General features: G+C 39.5%; 1 protein-coding gene across 1 annotated transcript; it reads right to left on the bottom strand.

The window, feature by feature from the left end:
* Positions 1–1,364: 1,364 nt before the first annotated feature.
* Positions 1,365–23,704, bottom strand: LOC121252729 (methyl-CpG-binding domain-containing protein 9-like). The gene is given in 12 exon segments (XM_041152510.1): positions 1,365–2,235; positions 2,507–4,100; positions 4,102–4,106; positions 4,108–4,695; positions 6,446–6,874; positions 7,169–7,267; positions 7,636–7,971; positions 9,964–10,275; positions 11,229–11,921; positions 12,038–13,162; positions 13,316–14,033; positions 22,936–23,704. Coding segments are annotated over 12 exon segments (6,708 nt in total). The 5' UTR covers positions 23,442–23,704; the 3' UTR covers positions 1,365–1,932.
* Positions 23,705–23,727: the final 23 nt, after the last annotated feature.

Genomic DNA, 23,727 nt, shown 5'->3' with positions numbered 1-23,727 from the left:
ATGGCTATGCTGTGTCAGAGGGTCTTTGCTTTGCACTGATAAAGGTGGTATGGAAGTTGGGTTTCTTCCATAGTTCCCTGTTACTGTTTGTGTGCAAGAACTGTGGAGGAGATCAGCAATGTTACTCACAGTGACAGACATACTCCGAGTGGTGCTGAGTCTCCTTGTCAGCCAACATCAGCCCCAATATCGACGGTCACAACATGTCATCCTAACAATTAACATATATATATATATATATATATGGACTGTTTAAGATTTGATTTCATTGATGTGATGTCAAAGTGGCCCAATATGCATTTGAAATGGAGACATCCAAAATCCCAACACTATTTCCACCATCTTACGATATCCTTTGGAAAGGCAGAGCAAATACCATCTAAGGCATGCAGATTCTAATTTTCTTTTTGGGCAGCCTCAGATACAGATGCTTCCGCAACAAAAGATGGAAGTGTGAGGACAGGAGATCAGACAACTGACATTGGATAATCGCATTCAGAAAATGGAAGCTCATAGATATTTCTTTAAAAGACTCTCACTTTTGAAGGGAACAAAGGCCTTGGGACGAATTATGGACACTTCCATCTGACGCCTCAACAGGACACTTCCATGTGAAGGCCTGTCACTAAGACACAAACCCACCTCCAACTTGCTATATTACTTTCCCCGAATAAATTCTTCCCCCCCCCCAAATCACCTTTTTTTTTTTTTTTTTTTTTTTTTACTATGTATAAGCAAGTTTGCGTACCAATCTGCGTACTGATGTTATTGCCTTCATATTTTAAATTTAAATTAACATTATTTTTAATAAAATCTACTTTCTGACCAATCATATTGAATGGATTTGCGTATTAGTGCGCAAAATCGCTTATAATTAGATTTTTCTTTTTTTTTCTCTTTCTTTAAATCTTTGTTTGTCTTGTTCTAACATCTCACTCGATAGATGTATCTTCCTTTTTAAAAGAACAAAAAAAAAACTTCACATTTTTGTCTCGACAATGTTCATTTGACAAGCCTTCCATAAACAATGAGTCGGACTTCGCCGAGCCATGACCTATACACTTGTGTTCAATTTAAGAACTAATCAGAGCCTAGTTGGATCTCTAGAACATTGAAACACGAATCAATGACCCCTGCCTTCTGAATCAGTATAAGCACTTCTGGCCTATTTTCCAGGAGTCTCATCCATGCAAACAGGTTGACATATCACAGAAGCTCTCTTTAATGGAGGTATTATAACTTACACAGTCAATGGCCCATTCTGCCTTTATGGTTAATCCGGAACACGTCAGCGGCTTGGTCAACCAAATTTTTCGATGAAATGTCCAGTTATTGGTGATCTTTTAATTTTTATAGGCAGTTTCTCCATCAAAACCTCATTTAATTCCAAAACAACAAAAGCACGGTGGGGCACAGAATGATGAATAAAGAATGGAATATGACTAGACCTGCTCAACTTCGACTCTTTCTAATTTCGTTTTGTTTTTTCCTTTTTGCTTGTTTTACATGAATTCCCTGTATTATATGTATATGGACCTTGCTCTTTGTGAGAAAATTATCCTTCCAAGTATTCTCTCTTTCCAAGCAATAAACCTGAAGGCTGCGGCGGAATCAATCCAAAATTGGATGAATCCTGATACATTATCACTCTATCCTCCGAGCAGATGCTCAAGCAAACTCTGCTTCCCCACCGAGCATCCGAGTTAGCAAGTCAGCTTTACCTCTTATGTACACGCATAAGATTTGCAGCAGCCGCCTTCCAAATAGGTTCCCACAACTTATCTGACCCGATATGACACACAATGTGCTTCTCTGATCATCAACAGGCACATGTCCGCTGGTGCAACAGGCACATGCCCGCTGGTGCTTCGCCCAGGATCAAATTTGCCTGGACCGAATTACTTGGGAAATAAATAACCGTGAGTCCCAAGCTTAACCATCTGGCTCCTTCCTCTTCTTGTTAGACTTCCTGGTGACCTTGGATTTCTCCGCTAAAGCCAAGCTTGGAAGTGGGTTCAGATCTGGTATGCTGCTAGGGTCCAATTTGTCACTCTGATCTAAACTGGATGGGATCTTCTCATATATGACAGCAGCATCAAGGGAGTATATACGTAAGGCAAGGGATGAGAGAGTAGAAGTCTTTGCAGCAGCTGAGAGTGAAGACCAATACCACCACTCATTCTTTAAGTATCCTGTCTTAATCATGTCCTCCAATATGATTGTTGCTTGAACCATCTGAAAACAACCAATGAAATTTTACTTTTTAACTTTACAAAATATGGGGTAAAGTGGCAGTAGACCACATTGTAGATTATGTAGCATAACTACCATGTTCATTTTTAAATTTGTAAATTCCATTTCATTGATGATCCCTAAGGAAAACCAAGAGATGAGACTGGTAAACAGTATCGATGCACTACCAATCACGAAGCACTACAAAATGTGATTTGACATTGATACTTCAATGCACAAACTTCCCCAAGTAGAACCAAGAGATGTGACTGACCTCATATATTGTACCAGCAGATTTAAGGAATGCACGCCAGGCCCATCTCCTCTCCACATGTGACTTTGATGGTCTCAGAGCTTCTTCAGGGAGTGCAGCATCCATATCAAGTAAGTTGATCTTGAGTTGCCTTAAAATCTCCAAAACCTTACCTACTAATGGCCTCAATGAAGCCACGGGGACCACACAGCAGCAATTGACACCTATATCTGAAGAATGGCCATCTAAAAAGGATCTTTTTTCCAAATATCCGAGAGCTGGCTTGTTATTTTTTAGCACTTGACTGTCTTCAGTTGCAGCAGATCTTCTGGGAGAATTGTCACGTCCACTGTTATGGCCTGCATTTGTTCTACTAGTATTTCCCAGTGTAACTGGCCATTCAGTAGGGTTGGGCCCATCAACTGGACCACCCACGTCTTTCTGAGGACTTAACATTAGCAACACAGAATCACCCAGGTAGGGAGATATGGATTCAACAAAAGATGGGATTCCGCTTGAACCGATAAGTCCTATCTCCCGCACCAAGTCCTTGTTCGAATCCTGTGTCAAAAACTTGGAACAGATCTCATCAAAGTTATACGGGCATACCAGTCCATTCTGATATTTAATCAACCTCGAGCTGAGCTGAGAACCTCCACCTTTTGAAGTTTCTAAAACATCCATTTCCCGTATGAACTCTTCTCGAACAACCTCGCATCTTGGATTTCCTTTGCCCTTCTTTATATCAACCGTTTCCTTGCTCTTCTCAGCGACTGGTGCACCTGAACTGCACCTGCCATCATTGTGCTCCGCAAGTTTCACATCAGTGGAAAAGGTTCTGTGGCAAGAGTAGCAATGGTGCCTAGTAGGCCAAATGGGTTCTAAGCAATCACACCTGTACATCTTCTCATCATTGGCTACTCTTGCTTTCTTACCACGCTTCTTCAAAATTTCAGTTGTTTCCAACTCAAGGCATGGACCGTACATCGTCTCAAGCAATTTGGCTGCCTTGGTAACAAGACCATTTGAAGATCCAACTATATCACTATTTCTGCTCGATGACAAAACCATTTCAGGCTCATCCTGCCCTTGCCTTTCATTTTTCCAAGAGGCCTGGAATCTCAGCTTATGCCACAGGAAAATGGACTCTTTCAGTTCTCTTCCCTTGGGGTCATTATCCTTCAACCAACCAATCAGTTCATCAATTTCTGCATCACTTTCATAACAAGCCCATGATGAACAAAGGGCCATAGCATCGTTCAGCTCATATGGGAATGGACAGCAAGCTTTTGATCCCTCTAAATTCAAATAAGTATCTAAGCCAAATAAAGCAGAACTGTGCATGACAAAATTCTTATCCATGAGGCCTCCTTGATACATAATTTTTCTTTCGTGCGGCACAATACTACCACAAACAATAACCCTTGGATGTCCACTCAGTGTGGCTGAAGCCCAATATAGTCGACCCGAAGAATCACTTCCCAAAAATTCCCTCCTAACAGATAGCCTCAAAAGTTGTGACTCTATACTAGTAATTGAGTCCTGCAGAAGTGCAACATCATTCTTAACAGAGTTCAACTCAAGGTAGTAGGCTTGTGACTCATTTGCAGCAACAGGGCATGTTGAGCTTGGTGAACGCTCACCATGGTAGGAGTAAAATGTCCTTGCTGATCTGACGGAGGCAAAGTATTGTCTCTTCTCTCATATTCTTGTGGGCTATCATGAAAATGGATTTCTCCAACGAAGCCATCAAGTTCCTGGGATAAAGAATGTGACGCAGGCAACCCATTTGGCCTAATGGATTTGTCAGTCTCTTGAGAAACCACGCAGGAGAAAAGATTTCCAGTTGCTTTTCTGTCATCTACAGGACCATGAACATCTTTTGAATGAACTTGAGCATCTAATGGATTCATGATTTGGATGTTATTGTCAGAACTAGATACAGATGGATGTTTATCAAAACCATTTGCAAGTGTGTTAGCACCACCTTCCTTCATACTAACTTCCCCAACAACATTATTCGTGCTGTCAGCCTTTGCAGCTCGTGCAGCCAAGTTTTCTTCCTTGGCCTTAAGATTCTTCAATTCTACAGAGAGCACACGAAATTTCTGCTGCAATTCAGATGATGACTCGGCACACTGCTCAAGGTGTTGACGAATAAGAGCTGAGTTAAGCAACTCATCACACAAAAATTTGAGCAGGAATACTCTCTGCAATCAAGACAAAGGAGAGCTATTGTTAAAGGAACATGAAAACCAGTTGAGAATGAAAACAACACAGGTTCTAAATCATATCTTGCAAATATATAAAGGCTCATAAATTATAAGTTGTTTTTATCTTGACACCATCAATGTGGTTTTCCATTTTGGCCATATCATTTGTTTCTAACATTTTTCTGGAAAAGCAAAAATCAGTGGCATATATCGTGCATGTAAGATGATTTCCTGCACAATGTGTAGAAGTTTTTCACAATCTCATGGCAAGAACAAAAGTTAGCATACACAAGACTGGGACGCATGGGAGTTTTTTGATTGGTTATACTCCACCAGGCTAATATGAGGGGGGTGAAGACAAGCCATGTTGGCCCCATCAAAGAATGGCATGTTTGAATTAAGGTCATTCTATGATGCTTGATTTCCCCATATTTCTTTTCCACTGAGTATTTGGCATGGCAAGGCAACCATGGGAGTTTTTTTTTTTTTTTTTTTTTTTCAAGGACTGTAGTGCTGGAAACATTTCTCACTTTGGACAACTTGAGAAGGCTGTATGTTATTGTAGTTAATTCGTGTTGCATGTGTAAGAAGCATGGAGAAAACGTTGATCATCTTCATTGCGAGACAGCTAGCACCTTATGAAAGATGATATTTTGTCTCTTCAGGATAGATTGAGTCATATCTTGAATTATGGTGGATCTCTTTGCATGCTGGAAAGAAAGTTTTATAGTCCGCAAAATGAATGTTCAAGGAAACTGATTCCGTCTTGCTTTATCTGAAGAAAGAGAGAGAGAGAGAATTGAGATTTTGAAGATAAAGAGAATACAATGGTGGGGTTTTAGCATTTCTTTTTCAATACTCTTTACCATTAGATGGTCGTCCTGACTTGTTTTTCATCCTCTAGCTTTCATGATTTTCAGGATCTTTACTTTTTCTGCATAGGTGTCTCTCTTGTACACTCCTTGTGCACTTGGGTCATGCTCTTATTGCTTATAACTATATTTGATGTATTACAAAAACAATAATAATAAATCAATCGATAATCATTTCAATTGGCTACAAAAGCTCCCTAGAGCTACAATTTTTGCTTTGCCATTCTTAGACATCTCGACTACACTGAGGAAAAGTATTTTGTTCAATGATTGCCACGCTCTTACTTTTGTCACTGTTCAGCGTGCATGCAATTATGTCGTCATTGATAGACGCAAGCTATTAAAAGGAAGCTATTTTGAAGTCAAATATAAATATACTGTGAGACAGCACCATCCCTAAATCAAAGATATGATGGTATTTAGTTTTATAAGAACTTCAAAGTGCGGCATTAATTAACCTATTCACGTGTAGGACATCTCAAATATACTAGAGATGCTTACTCTCTCCATTACATAGAAGCATACAACAAGATATAAGGATACTGGGAAGATGCAGAGAAGATAAGTAAAAGAAATATTGCGCATATCCAACCCAAATAGAAGCAGAGGAAAGGAAGTATAAAGCAGAGCGTGAGAGAGAGGAAAATGGACAGAGCATCATAACATCATTGCCATGATGTTATTTCCAATTTGAATTAGCTTGGATAAAAATATGAGTAAATAACAAACAACAATCTGCCAGCTAATGGCCAAAATGACATAAACTCATAGAAACTTCCATAGAACTAATCAATATCAACCATAGCAACAAGCCAACATTTCACTCATAAAAGAAAGTAACAAGCCAATATTAAAGTAGGGTTCCATGGACAAACCTCATCTACATTGAAATCCCAATACTCTCTCTCTTCCATTGCAGAGGATATATGTGTAAGGGCTTCCAGGTAAACACGGCTAACTTCTCCCTGATGCCTTTTACTCTGTTGGTCGATGACCTGAATGCGTTCAGATGGATTTTGAATGATGTGTTTACCAGCACAAGAAGGGCAGTACCAGTTTCCTTCAGGAATCCTTGCAAGTGGAGGATTCAAGCAATAAGTATGATACTCAGCATCACAAGTGTCACATAATAAGACGCTGTCATCATCTCTATCAATGCCACAAACTTTGCAAACTCCCTCATCCCAGGGGGCTTTGGGAATCACAGTAGCAGAAGCAAGAAACTCATCTATTTCCTTTCTTGTTTCAGCATTAAAGCTTTCCAATTTAGTGTACTCTGCAAACTTCTGGACAACAGTGGCAACCTGCAACAACAGAACTACAAAATCTCAACACAGGTTCTAAATTAATATGAAGAAGATTGGCGTGGTAAACCACATGAACAGAGAGATAAACGTTTGAAATCAATACCAGATCAATTGTATAACTAAATTTCCTTCTATAGAATCATACACAAACTCCTCTGTTTTTTAATATTCTATATGATTGAAAAGGCACCATTCATGTATAACTAATCAATAAAGTTGTGAAGCACATAGTGACTTAAATGTACCAAAACAACCTCCACAAAAAAAGAGAGATGGAGAGAGGTTACAAACCTCCTTTTCATATAATACTTCAAAATTCTGAGATAATGTCTCAGCCAAATCAACAAAATCAGGTTGATCTCCATAAGCAGTTCGGACATTGTTCCATAACTGCAAGGTGAAAGTTTCATTATCAAACTAAAGGTCAATAAACCAAACCATGTCACTAAGTGAAAGCTAGAACATGAATAACCACAATGATGAGAAATCAGATATAACTTCTCACATGTAAACACGTGAGACCTTATCTACCACGCATAGATTTAATAGCCAATCTGAACTGATATCAGATTATTGTTTGTATTCCATTTTGTTAACCCACACAAATATACCCTAAAACTAAGCAGATAAGAAGGTTAATCAATATCCACCCATCTAAAGGAATTTAATGGAAAGAATCTTTACAAAGTAGAAGGGGGAAAATATGGAGAAAGTGGTTTGGCTCCAAATCATTTTTTATTATTAATAAAAAAACAGACCTCCCGAACATCCTCAAGAAAAGCTTCCCGAGATCCACCATAGGCTTCAGTTGCCAACCTCAAATCGATGGTCCTGAAGTCCAAAGGACGAGATACCATGGCTGGAGATCCAATAAAACCCTCGTCATCATTATCACTTGAATTTATTGGTTTTCTCCCCAGCAGATTGCAGAAAACTTTTGCATTATCAGCAGCAGCAGCACGACGTAATACAATACGACAACGTTTCATAATAATGTCAGATATAGAAACAACAGTCTTCCGTTTTATTCCCTTTACTGACTTTTGTTGCACTTTATCACCACACACATCAGCTAGCACTGAAAGAACAGCTTTCTGTGCACAATAACAAGATGGCATTCAATATAGAATCATTCTTAATGAGACGTAATAATTAAAATTAAATTTAAAAAAAAAACTGCCAAAATCAACTAGTTACATGGTAAAGAACAGAGGGAGACAAACGATTCAAAGAGGGCATTTCAAAAAATAGCTAAAACATGCAACCTTTGCAATGCACATGGTTGAACTTTATTCTAATGGGTTTTTCAAAAAAAAGTCTTGGATCAGATCAAAATAATTACCTTGAAAGTTCAAGAAAGGAAACACGCAAAATAAGAAAGCAAAGCCAAATACTTAAGTACAAAACAAATTCTGCTAACGTGTTCACTAGCATTTTCAAGTTTCCTTGATCACCAAAGGACAATATGACCCATTGAACCCAGCCTCCAACCCCAAGCCAATCTATTTATACATATTAGTATCACTTCAACCAGTAGACCAACCAACAAAAACAATTAGCATTGAGTAGAGAAAATGGATTCTTCAGCCTGGGTCAGCTTCGTAGGTTAGCTCAAGTTTTTGACAGTGCTATTTACAAGGAACATTCAATTGAAGAGAGAGAGAAGACATTAATATCTTTGATTTGACATTTTGAGATCAGAATGAGAAAAAAGTACAAACAAAACCTAAATTTCCCGTAAATAACAACAACAACAACTACTACTACAAGCAAGTACCTTAGAGGATGTTCAAGAACCCATACTGTTAATTTACTTCAAACAAAAGTCTTTGCATTAACCCAAATCAATATCTATAATTACAACCTCTTACAATCTATCAAATCATCATGAAGAGGGAGAAAATGGCAGCTAAAATAACAGGATGAAGCAGATCCAGAATTTGCACGTTTTCTTCAAATTCTTAAGATTTTCGTTTGGAAACACAACTTATCTCAATTCATCTTAACTCATCATTACAACTATTTCAAATCCCAACACAAAATATAATAAACAATTCAACTTTTTCAAATCCCAAACAATAATAATAATAAATAATATTCTAATAATATTTTATCAACTCAACTCAACTCATTTCAACATCCAAACGCACTCTTAAGGACAGCACATTCCCTACACTATTCCATCCCCTCATATAAGGTAATGCATCTTAAAATGTTACCATTCAAGGTCTGCATTAAAAGATGGACAATGCTACTATGCCACCTAATTTATACCACTCACTTTGCCCCTTGACGTGGCACCACATTATTAAAAAATTAAAAACACAAACATAAAAGGGTAGAGATCATCTAGGATTTTTGTCTTCCTCTTTTGTGCTTTCGGGCGTCATTTTGTTTTAAATATATATTTTCAATTTTTTTAATAAGCCACATGGCACTACATTGTGGTGCCACGTCAAGGGGCAAAGTGAGTGGTATATTTTGGAGGCATTTTCCTTAAAAGATTTAGGACTTATTTATAATCATTTAAAGGAACAGATAATTTTTTTTTTTTTTTTTTTTTATAAGTAATAAGAGATTTTATTAATGCAAGTAGATAGGCATAGCCCAAGTACACAGGAAGTATACAAGAAGAAACAACTAATAAGCTAAGAACTCGGAACTAGTAAAGTCTGAAAGAGAAACATTTAATATATCCCCATTCAATACATGAATTTTTGCCCAAAGACAGTTTGAAAGAAAACTCTCTTAAGTTCTCCCAACGAGCATTTACCTATCAAAAAAAAAGTTCTCCCAACAAGCATTCTTTGTCATAAAAACAACGCCTATTCCTTTCTAGCCATAGACACCACATTAAGCATAAAGGAAAAAAGGAACAGATAACTAAAGTTCTGCAGACATGAACCATCTTTTTAACTTCAATGGACAGACAGATCCTGCCTATTTTACCAGCCAATATTACGGCAACAGAAAAAGAAGACAATCCTCAAGAGCGATTGGATGCAAATTAAAGATACACTTTGCTTATGGTCCTAACAACTAGACAGGTTTCACAAGTACAGAAAACAAGTTACTATAAATAGCACCTTCGTAGGCCCAGAGGCATTGCCCTTATACACTTCCTTACTGATTGAATGTTGCAATATTTTTTTTGCCCACTCTGGCGGAGCTTTCTCCAAAGCATCATAAACACACTTTCTAATTCGTGTTCCCACATTTGTGGGTAATTTTCTAACTGGTTCCAGCACCTTCGCCCACTCTGGGATGTTACCATCGTTCACATTATTCTTTTCAGCACCAACAGTTGCATCTGCATCAGACCCTTCATCTTCTATGATAAGAATGTCTTTTCCTCTGTTCAAAGAAGCAAAAATTTTCTTTGTAGCCTCTGCAAGCAACTGGAGGTTAAAGAAGAAATGCATTAGAGCATGCATCCTGATTTTCTTTTTCTTTTTCAACAGCAGCATAGTTATAGCAACAACCAGAGACACTGGAAAATGTGCAATTAGTATAAATCAGAAATCTGAACCAAGATACTCTAGCATAAGAATGTTGAACATACATATAAGGGAATGCCCTTAATTGAAATATCTATTCCGCTAACATTACAGAGGAAGAAGCACGCATAGCAGGGAAGTCAAAGTAATATATCAGGTTTAGTCAATGAACTTAACATGCATTAAAGAGACCATGTTTCTCTAGTGAAGTTACTAGAAAAAAAATAACAAGACCAAGAACCATAGGAAAATATATTGGAGAATAGAAAGAACTCACCAAAAGATTTTTAATTTTAAAGTGAAACTCATCTCACAAATCAAGAATCATCCAAATGAACTTTAAGGATTTGAGAAAATGAAAGAACCGCCACATAAAATCTATAAGATAAATGTGTAAAACATTATTCATTTAGCAAGTTTTTTTTATGCTAAAAGTTCCCAACGGATCACACAGTAGAGAGTCCATAAAAAAGTCAACATGCTCTCCGATATCTCAATCATTTCTTCAGTTGTCATGGCAGCAATTTTGGAAGATCCATATGGCAACAAGAATAGATCCAAACCCCATAAAAGAAAGAAAGAAAATTACTGGAAATCATGCTAATCCTAACAAGCGTATACAGTTCATAGCCAGGGCAGATTTGATTTCTCCAGAATGAAAAAAAAGTGAAGGCAACTGTCCTCAAAATTTACTTTAAAACGTGTAGCAATCAACATTCGTGTAACTATGACACATCGAGGCCATGCAAATTACAATCCCAAGAAAGTACCTTTTCAATGAGGTTAAGGTAATTTAGTATTGCTTAGAAAGACTCAAGAGAATAATAGAGACCATAGAATACTAAGAGACTTACAAGAGCATCAGCTTCCATCCCAGCCACTCCAGTAAGTGAGCCACAAAGCACCCCACCATCACCTTGCAAGCAGCGAAAGACTTTACCACTTTCGCGAGCCATAATCTCAGCAGAATCAAGATTACCATCCATGGATAAGACAGCCAAAATGTATCTTCGAGCTAATTCTGGCCAAGTTAGTTCATTAATAGGGAGCATATTGATCTCAGTTCTTTTTGCCAGAATACCACTATCCACATCTTTCTTCCTTCCCCGTCTTGATTTCGACTCTCCAGAATCAAAATTCGGATCTAGTAGTGCTGCAGCCTTGGATTGCAGCTCACCTACCAGCACTCTTAGCAGTGACTTGTGAGCCTTTGTCAAAGTTACACCAGAGCATCTACTGGAAGTAAAAGATGCATATTTAGCTTGAGTTGCTTCCATCTTTTCTCCAGTTTCCATTCGTATAAACTCATGTGAGCTTTCCTCTTCTAGGGCTGGACCAGATTCACAGCTTGGGGATAAGATTAATCCACCTGTACGATCAATTCTATCTGAATGTACACCTTGACTCCCCTGGTTCTCCTTTCCAAATTTTTCTAGAAGATTTTCACCACCTGACCATGGGTTGATGAGTTCTTCTTCAAGTTCTTCTGGCGATAAAGGCTCTTTTAGACTCAATATTTCATGAAAACGCCATAGTAACTCCCATGCCTGGATAATAACAGACAATCAGTACGGCCTTGTGTAGTAGCTGGTAAATCATGTGTCTGAAAGCACAATTATAATATTTAAATCGATTGTTATACTTGCAAGTTGCATGGACATACCTGATAAACATCACCAACAAGTTCAGAAGGAATCCTCAAGCACAAGGGCTTACCAGGTGGAGGAGGATCATACATGACAGGGTTTTCAACCAGCCTGGCCTTTTTGGATCTCCTAAATAAACCATCTAATTCTTCATCTTCAATATGATGCACTCTACCTTTCAATTTAACCACGAGGAGACCATTTCCAACAGTTAATGATGTAGAAGAATTACCTCTATTAGTCAGAAATTCATAATGCAAACAGGCATGTACCCCTGGAAGCTGTTCTATGATTTCCTGCACAAATTCCGCATTTAATCCAAATCTATCATGCTCCAACCATTTCTCCAGTACCTCAAGTGGAGTGTCCAGCTCCTTGTCGCTCTGAAAGACAGATGGAATAGTGAAAGAGCTCGGTTGACCACAAAATTTAGCTAGTGAAGTCAAATTCATTTTGTTTGTGTTAGTAGTTGCATCACAATTAGGTATTCCTATTTCATTTTCAGCATGCTTGCAGAATAACTTTAAGGTGCCTTTCTGTTTACAGATTTCAGAACAAGTAGCAATGAATTTTCTAGACACAATCCTCCATGCAGAAGACAACGATCGATCTTCTGCTGAAATCTCACCAATTTCATCTCTCAAACTCAATTCACCAGATAAAATAGATCCAGATTTGTCATCAATTAAACTAGCTTCAACCTGTAATCTGTTTGGTGTCTGAACATCACAGGCTCCATCTGAACATCTCCAAAGACAGGACAAAACATCATTCTCCGAAGGCGGGCATGATTCTGAGAGAATCATCTGAATGCTGCCATCATAATCACAATCCATATAATGAGAAGTACTGTCATCACCTTTTTCATTAGCTTGACCGACAAAAATGTTTGAACTACAAAGGACAGTTATCCCATATGGAATGGGCAATGACGAGCATGAACATCTTTTGATCCTAAAGATAGGTCCAGATTCACCACCATCTGCCACTTCACACATAAAAAGAGAACCAGTAATCTTATCATGCCAACAGGATCTATAACCTACAGGCCAGATCTGGCTAACATTATGATAAGATGGCCTAGCATCAACTTCTCCCAGAGCAAGAACAAAGAAATCTTCGAACTGCACAGGAAGCCAATTCTGAAAGTGTAAAACATGCACGAGAATGAGGCAACATAAGATAGCTGAAACTTGTCACATCCTTAAAGCAATAGGTTAAATTGAAAAGAATGGCTTACTTATCATCATTTAATCAGGGAAAAGAAAAACTAATTCAATAACATGTAAACTTACATTACACTGCTGAAACCCAGGGTCAGTATTCACTGCTGTCCCAACTTCTGTAATGTTTACATTATTACCAACTGTACTTGCACAGACTTCCATGGTCAGGCCATTGGACGAGATCTCTTTGCAATTATCGCTGATCAAAATTTTCTTATTTTCAGCAGAACCATTTGCAGTTGAAAATCTTGATGGCTTTCTTTTCCTAGACAGATGAGACTTTCCTGATATTGACTGAGACCCCTCACTTCTTGCTTCAAGCTCCATAGAATTGATGTTAGACATCAATCCAAGATAACAAGCAACTTCATAAACGGAATCGAATATCTTCCCATCTGGGGCACAGTAAACTGGATAGAGTTCACAATTGACCACTGATTGTCTAAATTCCACATGCCAACCTTCCTCCAATACACCATGTCTTTCAGATACAAAATCTCCAAGAGCCTGCAAAAATATCTCACTTGGATTCCGAGATGGTAGCCTAACAGCTGTATTATTACTACTCGTACGCATTCCTAATCGGGAATCCAAATCCACCACTTCAAGTCTTCTAGTCAAAACCTTCGGATGATGTAGAATATCATCAAAACCCAGTTTGACAGTGTGTCTCAAAATCCCAGAAGCTTTTTGAAAGCCAAAGCCATTTCCCGCATACAAAATGTTAGAGGTAACTGGAGCACCAAATGGATTGCCACCAAAAGGATTATCATCTGGAGCTTGTTTTCTAAAACCAAAATCAATGTAACTAGTAATTATGGCAAATACATTTCAAGTATTCACTCAAATTGTTAACAAATAAGCAAGCATGAAACATGTGTTGGAAACCATTAATTACAAAATAAGATAAATTCGCATCTGAAAAAACAGCATGATGGTTAAGGTCTACCCTACCCCACCCCCAACCAAACATTTTTTTATCAGTAAATTACACCCCCACCCCCCCCAAAAAAAAAATATTTTTTTTTGGATAAGAGGTAAATTTCATTGATATGAATGAAAAAGGCATAGCCCATGTACACAGGAAGTATACAAAAGGACACCTAATTACATTCTAGGAACGAGAAATTAAGGACAGAAAATCATGAGCATTGTTCCCATTAAGTACAATAGCAGAAAACCAAAGCATTAGAGTGTGTATAAAAAAATTATGAAGCTCCGCCATTGTGCGCTCCCTATCTTCAAAGCAACGCTCATTCCATTCCACCCAAATCCACATAACACACGCGGAATCATCTTCCACACTGCTGCCACTTGATGACAGTCTTGAATCTCCGTCCAACCAGCCAGCAAATCAACCACCCTTAGAGGCATTACCCAAGCAACGTCAACTCCTCTAAAGATCTCATCCCACAACACCATTGTCGCCTCACAATGCAATAATAAGTAATCCACCGATTCTCCTTACTTTTTACACAAGTACCACCAATCCATCACAATGAGTCCCATCTTCCTCAAGTTGTCCGTGGTCAAGATCTTCTCAAGAGCAGCAATCCAAACGAAGAAAGCCACTTTAGAAGGCACACGAGATCTAGCCACTTAGAAACCATATAGTTTATTTTAGAAACCATATAGTTTATCCGTAGAATCCAACGTAATATATATATAAGTGACTATAGGGTTTCTAAACCTTAAAAATAGACTATATGGTTTCTAAGGATGAAAGGGAAAAAGAGACAAACTTATGGTTTGGGTCACTTCCGAGCTGAGAACACTGAGAATAATGTTCGCATATTCTTGTGTTATTTTGGGAGCTAAGCCTAGAATTTGATTAAAAAAAAAAAAATGCAAGAAAATTAAATTGTAAGGAGAAAGGGAGATAAATTTCCACATCACACAAGGATTCAACATTAAACCTTAAACAGGGGAGCATTACAAAATCCTCATGAGCATTTTTTGCTGACAATTCTCACATAAATGAATTATTAGAAACCATGACAATTCTCATAAATGAATTAATCATTGAATAGAAACCATTTTTTTGATAAGTAATCAAGAAGTTTTATTCATAATAATAGGCAAAGCCCAAGTACACAAGGAGTATACATGAGAAATACCTAGCTATAATTTACAACTGAGAGAAGAAAGTCATGGACATTAAGGAGTGGTTTGGATTCAGAGATGAGTTGAGATAGTTTGTAAATAGTAAAATAAAAATTGAATTATTTATTATATTTTGTGTAAGAATTTAGGAAAGTTGTTTTGAGAATTGAAAAAATTGAATTGTTTATTATATTTTGTGTGGAAATTTGGAAAAGTTGTAGTGATGAGTTGAGATGAGTTAAGGTGGGTTTTGAATGCAAACAAGGCCCAAGTCCATTACAAACAATAGCTCTCACCCAAGAAAACAATGTTTTAAAAAAAAAAAACTTTTAGCTCCTCCATTATTCTCTCTTGGTTTTCGAAGCTTCTATCATTTCGCTCCCGCCAAATACACCAACACATATATATGGGGACCATTTTCCATCTTGTTGCAACTTGTGAATTTCCTCGAAGGCCTCTCCAACATGCTAGAAAGTTCACCAATCTGCCCGACATGACCCATGATAAACCAAGTCTTGTAAAAAATTCAGCCCATAAAAAAATAGACCAGCTTTCAGTTGGAGGCAACAGGGTTGTAAGAAACAAGATAGGCCCGAATCATTTAAACCCAATTAAAGGAAAACAGAAGATCGCGGCTCTGTCCCTATTTCTAGATCCAGAAGAGTATGGAGGGTCAAAAGGAAATCCAGGTTGTTTGAAGCAGGGTCTATATCGGGTATCGGCATAGAGACATCAGTAATGGAATGTCATTCGCCTCATGTAACATAGGATAGACCGATAGTCGGTACTACACCCTTGGTCCCCGAAGCTCCCTAGTCAGAGTTGAAGAAAAAAAGTGTGCCAAGGTCTGAAGGAGATGTAGGAACCCCAGAGGTGAAGGGACTTGCTGTCATCCCAAAATCTCCAATGGGACCATGATACCATTGGAGCGAACCAATGGAGTTGCTGGAGAGCCAACGGATTTCGCGTTGGTGCCTCGTGTAAATCAATGTCTAGAGTCGGGAGTACAATTGGATACTGTGTCTGGGTATAATGTTGCTCCCCTGGTGTCTCTTCCACCAATAGCGGACTGGATTTTGCCTAAAGTTAATGAGATTCAGCAGTTTGTAGGAATTTCACATGGAGGATGTGAAGACCAATTCAATGAACTAATCACTGCGATTGAGACAAGCCACGCGCTTGAAACCAAAAGTTTCAAGAAAAGCAGGGAGTTACAGCATCTATCTTGGGCAATCAACTACGACGCTACGAGTGGTAGCTCAACTAGAGGGAAATCTAAAGGGAGGACATTGTGAAGACGGGCAATCAAGGGTTTGGCTATAGTTTTAGTTCTATGAGAAATAAGGGTTGGGGACCGGTCTAGTGTGTTTTGGGTTGTTCTTTTCACATGCTTTTTGGGTCATTAGGGGTTTTTTGGGTCATTTTGGACAAGGTGTTTTCTTGTATACATTCAGTGTACTTGGTTTCTCCTTTGATATATAATATTTTTTACTTATAAAAAAAAAAAAAAATCAGCCCACATGGTCCTGGCCACCTCGCAATGTAGAAACAAATGATCAACTAATTCACCATCTTTCTTACACATGTAACACCAGTCCAATACCATTAATTGATGTCTCCTTAGATTATATGTGGTGAAAATTTTGCCCAAAGCTGCTGTCCAAACAAAAAAAAAAAAAAACTGCTTTTGAAGGAGCTTTAGTCTGTCAGATGCTCTTCCAAGGGAATGAGAGCCTGCTTGGGTTCGATAAAACTTTGTGAAATGATCTGACCGTGAATTTACCTTTCTTGGAAGGGCTCCAAAACATCATATCTATACGTACGGAATACAGAACCGCATAGAAGTCTGAAATAACCTCCAACTCCCAATCTTGGGCTGCCATAGTGAAGTCCACATTCCATTGAGAGGAGCCACTAGAAAAAGCCAAAAGGGCCGCTATCACTGCATCTTTTACTAGTGCTAATTCAAATATGACGGGGAAGGTATCTTTGAGAGAACGTTCACCACACCATTTATCATGCCAAAATATAACGCGAGAGCCATCACCCACAACAATATGTGTATGTCTCCTAAAAGTCTCCAACCCTTCCTAATGTTTTCCACAAACTTACCCCATGTGAGCCGCGCACCTCATTCAAGCCCCAACCACCCCATGCTTCCCCAACCTGTGCATCAATGACAGACTTCCACAAGACCCCCTTTCTTGTTGGTACCACCACAACCATTTACCCAATAAGGCTTGTTGAACTTCGTCAAGTTACGAATTCTCAATCCACCCCCAGAAAATGGAATGCACACCATGGTCCAATTGACCAAATGGAACTTGAACTCGTCCCCCAAAACACTCCACAAGAAATCGCATTGTAGCTTCTCAATACAGTTGGCAATCTTTGCCAGGAGTGGGAACAGAGACAAAAAATAGGTGGGGAGGTTAGAGAGAGTACTTTTAATCAATGTGAGCCTACCATCTTTCGATAAATACAACATCTTCCAAGATGCCAACCTACGCTCCACCTTTTCAATCACAGGATTCCAAATCTACTTTGATTTGAAGGAAGCACCCAATGATAATCCAAGATACTGAAGAGGTAAAGAAGATATCTTACATCCCAAGAGAGAGGCTAGAGCCGCCGCTTCGGGAACATTCCCACCGGCACCATTCAGACTTTGAAAGATTAACTCTCAAACCCGAAACGACTTCAAAACAAAGATTGGATATGCCCAAGATTTGCTCCATGGAATAGGGGAGTGTCGTCAGCAAACAACAAATGAGAAATATTAAGAGAATCGAAGTTACCATTCCCCACCGAGAAACCGTAGAGAAAACCATCTTCCACAAGACCTACAATCATCTTACCGAGGGCTTCTGTGACGAATAGGAAGAGTAAGGGAGAGAGCAGATCTCCTTGTCTCAATCCACGAGAGGAGTCAAAAAAGCCCGCCATTGAGCCATTCACCAAGATAGAGAAGCGGACGGTTGAGATACAAAACTTTATCCATTTCATCCATCTTTCTCCAAACCGCATCTTGCAAGTAAATAAAGCAGAAATTTCCTTTCTTTTTTTTTTTTTTTTTGATAAGCAAGAAGAAATATATTAAATCATGAGAATAGGCAAGGCCAAGTACACAGAGGGTATACAAAAGAGCCTAGATACAAGCTAAGAGCTGCAGAAAACAGCGTAAAGATCATTGAAAGAAGTGCCATTCAGTACAATAGAAGAAGCCCAAAGTAATAAAGTAGGATAAAAAAGTCCCTAAACCCTTCCGGTGAACGCTCATTCTCCTCAAAACAGCGATTATTCCTTTCGTTCCAAGTGCACCACATTAGACAAAGAGGCACCATCTTCCAAATAACCACAATCTGCCCCTTACCCCTAATTCCTCTCCAACATGCCAATAGCTCTATCACCCTTCTAGGCATTACCCATGGCATACCTAGCCTTGTGAAGATGTCATCCCATAAAACCTTAACTACTTCACAATGAAGGAGTAGATGATCCGCTGACTCACTGTCGTGTTTGCACATGAAGCACCAATCTATTAGGTAGAAGTCGTGCCTTCTCAGCTTATCGATAGTCAGAATACTCTCATGGGATGCTAGCCAAACAAAAAAAAACCACTTTTAAGGGAACCTTAGTCCTCCATATGCACTTCCAGGGGAATGCAGCGGAGTGGTGTGTCGATAATACCTTGAAAAAGGAATGCACTGAGAAGCTCTTGTTCCCTAAGGATGACCAAAGCAAACGATCTCTCCATTAGTATGGAGATTTAGCGCATGTAGCGCACTGTAAAAATCGACAATATCTCCCAGCTCCCAAACCTGCACCGCTCTAGTGAATCTCACTAACCAATGAGTGAAGTTGGAGGAGGTGTCCAGATTGTCAGCAACTGTAGCTTCCTTATCAAACGCAATGCAAAGGTGTGAAATTTCTTCCACCGTTAGGCAAAGATGTGAAATTCCCAAATTAACATGATCATAGACTTTTTCCAAGTCTAGTTTGCAAATTAACCCAAGTTCACAAGATTTGAGACGTTCGTCTAGCACTTCATTTGCAATTAGAACCGAGTCTAGGATTTGTCAGGATTTGTCAAATGCGTTTTGAAGCTTTGAGATTAACTTCTCCATCACCGTACTCCGTCGATTTGCTAGCACTTTGGAAAGAATCTTATAGACCCCAGTCACAAGGCTAATAGGACGATAGTCACGAAAATCCACTGACCCCACCTTTTTATGAGTGCTAAGAAAATGGCATTGAGACTTTTTTCGAAGCTAGCATAATAATGGAACTCTTGAAATACCCGCATAAGGTCACCCTTGATCACTTCCCAACAGGTTTGGAAGAAGCCCATGGTAAAACCATCAGGGCCTGAGGCCTTATCACTAGCCATGCCACGAACGACTTTGCATACTTCTTCTTCTTCAAAGGGCCTCTCCAGCCACCCTACACACTGTTGATCTAAAGCTAAGAAAGTCAACCCATCTATTGATGGTCTCCATGGTCGTTTTTCGGATAGGAGATGTTCGTACTGTACCATGTGATCCTTAATACTTGGCTGATCCGAAAAAACTGCACCATCAACCATTAATGTATCTATAGCGTTGTTCCTCCGACGCGATTTTTTTTTTTTTTTTATAAGTAATCAATAATATATTAATAAAGATAGGCAAAGCCCAAGTACACAATATGGTATACAAGAAATAAGACCTATCTAGGTCGAAGTAAGGGAAACTAAAAAGTCGTGAAAATTTAGGCCATTAAAATCTAAAGCAATGGCCCCTAGAAATAAAGTGCTGAAAAATAGAGTTTGAAGTTCCTCTGGAGACCGTTCCTCCGACACGAATTAGCCACCCTATGAAAGAACTTTGTGCATCTATCTCCCTCCTTGAGTCATAAAGCCCTAGATTTCTCTCCAAGAGATCTCTTCCATCAATAATACTCGTTCAAGATCTGTAACTAACTGACTCTTGCAAGCTTTTTCAGATTCAGTGAGAATTTGTGCCTCCTCCTCACCCTCCAAACCCTGTAACTCCTCCATAAGGGAACGTCGCTGAAATAGTATATTGCCAAACACTTGTTCATTCCATAACGTCAAGTCGTGTTTCAGCGCTTTTAGTTTTCTTACCAGAATGAAGCTTGGAGATCCTTGGAACTTATACGAGGACCATCATTGTCTGGCCCTGTCTACAAAACCGTCAGATTTAAGCCACATATTTTCGAATTTAAAATACCTTCCGCCTCATTGGATGCCTCCAGAATCCAAAAGGATAGGGAAATGGTCAGAACACACTCTAGGTAGTCGTTTTTGAGTTATATCAGGAAAATGTAACTCCCATTCTGGAGTTAACAAAAATCTATCAATTCTCGAGCCTCCCGTTAGTGGGATATCCATAAGCGCCTGTTCTGAAATGAAGTCAAAGAATTCCCTCATAGCGGGAGTGATGCGGGGTGTACCTGACGTTCACTCGGGAAACGAGATACATTTAAGTCTCCCACTATACAATTTGGTAGCTCCACCAACTAAGGAGTCCCGCCAATTCTTCCCACATTAATCTTCTTTCTGAGTCAATATTAGGGTCATAGACTCCTGCAAATGCCCATCGCAACCCATCTTCTATGTTTACAAAGGAGCACGCCACAGTGAATTCACCCACACATCCCTCTACTCTTTCCACCACCCTTTTATCAAACATGAGAAGAACACCACCCGATGCACCTTTAGCAGGTAGATACGACCACCCAACATGATGCCCTCTCCACAAACTACGAATTATTTGCCTTGTAATTAGTTCTAGCTTGGTTTCTTGCAAACAAATGATATCACACTGCCATTGTCGAAGTAAGTTTATGACTTGGAGCCGTTTGGCCTGCTCATTCAACCCCTTACATTCCAAGATATCATTTTTGGCTTCATATCGGAACCATCGTTGCCCTTCCCTTACCATGCCCCGGCAAGAGCTTCGCTCCCCTCCCTCATCATTCATAGCCCACATAAGCCTCTTGAGTTTTCTTTCTCTTTCTTTGTCCAAGACAAGTGAAGGGACAGCTTTAGCTTGTGCATGTCCAGCTTTAATAGCTATGAGTAACGCCAAAAATTCATCTTCAAAACCCTCACATGTAATCCCAACAAAATGTTTGATCTCCATGGCTTTTTTAATTACTCAATCTGACACCCTCAGATGAAAAGAGTTCGATGGAGTAGGTTCTGTCCCCTCAACAGGGCACCTGCCCTCACAAAATGTTGGGTTGCACTACTGAGGAATCTTTGTTCAGAACCATTAAAGCGTAAAACTGGAGAGTCCAATATTGACACAAGAAAATAACAAGGAACTACCATAGCAAGCTGATATTTTTTTTATCAATAATTGATAAATTTCATTACCATAGCAAGCTGATGTAGGACACAAAAAATGTGGCAGCAGATTTTGAGTACTTTCTAGAAGACTTTGAGGATTTCTGAAGATTTGGAATGTATTGACATTTGCCAACTGTGAAGCACGGGGGCATCACAATTTTCCATGTATAGCACCGTTTAATGTCAGATTTTAATTTGACAGCAAGTTTGTTGATTGTTTCCTTATTTTGTCGACAACTTTCCACGTAAGAAGATTTTTTCCTTCTGCTAGTAGCTTCCAATACTATTATAAATTAAAGGCAATTTAATGCAGGATGATGGATTGCTTGGAATAAGAAAAGTTCGTTATTTTCTACAACTCCAGTAGTTGGTGACCATTAGAAGACACATTCCTGACATGTAATAGGTTCAGTTTTCGTATACTTCCTGTGTACTTGGCTTTGCCTTGTTACTTGTAAAAAACAAAAAAAAAACAACTCTTCTTTTGTTATTTTGCATCAGCTACATCACAAGCCCACAAGCCAAAACTAATCTAGCCCAAGTTAATTCGAAATATGGCATTACCATTAGTTCGATTCCAGGCTTGATGGTGTGTGCTTGCCAGCAGAAGCTGTAATCCACAAATATAGTAAACCTTGTCCTACTCTTTCGGCAATCTCTATAACTCACCCAAAATGCAAGCAGCTTACGGAGATTTGCCATGAACAGGTCAGTTGACTCAGTTCTGACTGATACATGGTAGATGAATAGCATTTAAGCAATGCATGGCACTTCATGGACACATGCAATTATATTGGTGGCATACACTGGACGGCAATAGACATACACAGTAATGCAATAGTTTGATGCTACAGAACACCACATCGCAGATGTCATTGCAGCTCTGCAGCTGCGATATATACACTACGTTGTCTAGGAGGTCTCGCCAGAGTTTCTGGTTCTCCTTATCTCCCTCTCTCTTGGTGACCTAAAATACCTAAGTACCAGCATGCGAACGTGATGCATTACTACATATGTAACATAACGACTCGTATTCGAAAATTTGCCTTTATTTTTATTGAACACAATTAAAAAGTTTCAAACTACATCCTTACCATTCGCACCAAAAGTTACACTACTTCAATTTCATTCAGCTAAAATTATAACACATTATAGATATATACTTAATATCACGATTAACCTTAAACTTTCAACTAGTAAACTAAAACTAAAAATGCACAAAACACCATACCTCAAATCCAGGACCTCCATGCCTTCTCGGTCGCAGTCTCCTTCGATATCGCTGGGGGGAGAGGCGTTCATATCCAAAATACACTTGGACTTGACGCCCAAGGGCCAGCGTTTGCTCTTGACCCCACTGGACTCGCATTCCGTGCATACCCATTCGTCCAAGTTCGGGGCCGGGCGGCCATGCATTCCTGTACAGCACAAGTGGAAGCCGCGCTCGCAGCCGTCGCAAACGACCACGTGGCCACTGACCTCGGGCTTTCCGCACGCGGCGCACGCCCCGGGGTCCCGCGCGTCGTCCTCTCCAGGGAGCCCAGCCGGTCCCTCCGGAGGCGGCGGAGGGTTGTCGTGGTAAGCCCGGACCACATCCAGAGAATCGGGTAGGGTTTCGACGAGAGTAGGGGAGGGGATCTCATTGAGATCGATTCCAAGGCCAGAGCGAGCCTCAGAGGGCTTCGAGTTGGAGTAAGTATGGTCTTTGAGTTTGCCGCTTGAATCGGCGAGTTCCATTATCCGAGTCTCCGCCCCGAGTTGTAGGTTGGTGAGTCCCGATTCGGCACTCGTGCCATTGCTCACTTGGAGATTCAGATATCAGTAAATGTACGGATCATACGGCCGATGAGAGAGAGAGCGCAAATGCCAAAAGGGTTTTAGTTTGGAGTTGGAGCGAAAGACAGGAATGGGACCAGGGGAGTACTCGTGTGGGGGGTCGGGAAGCAATTCAGATGAATTGATGAAATTGGATATCGTTTGCCTTTCGGGAAAGAATGGTACTGAGAATGTTTATAAATAGTAA

Source organism: Juglans microcarpa x Juglans regia, chromosome 2S, assembly GCF_004785595.1.
Source record: "Juglans microcarpa x Juglans regia isolate MS1-56 chromosome 2S, Jm3101_v1.0, whole genome shotgun sequence".
In the NCBI taxonomy this organism is placed as follows: domain Eukaryota; kingdom Viridiplantae; phylum Streptophyta; class Magnoliopsida; order Fagales; family Juglandaceae; genus Juglans; species Juglans microcarpa x Juglans regia.
This window is presented reverse-complemented; position numbering and strand designations above follow the sequence as displayed.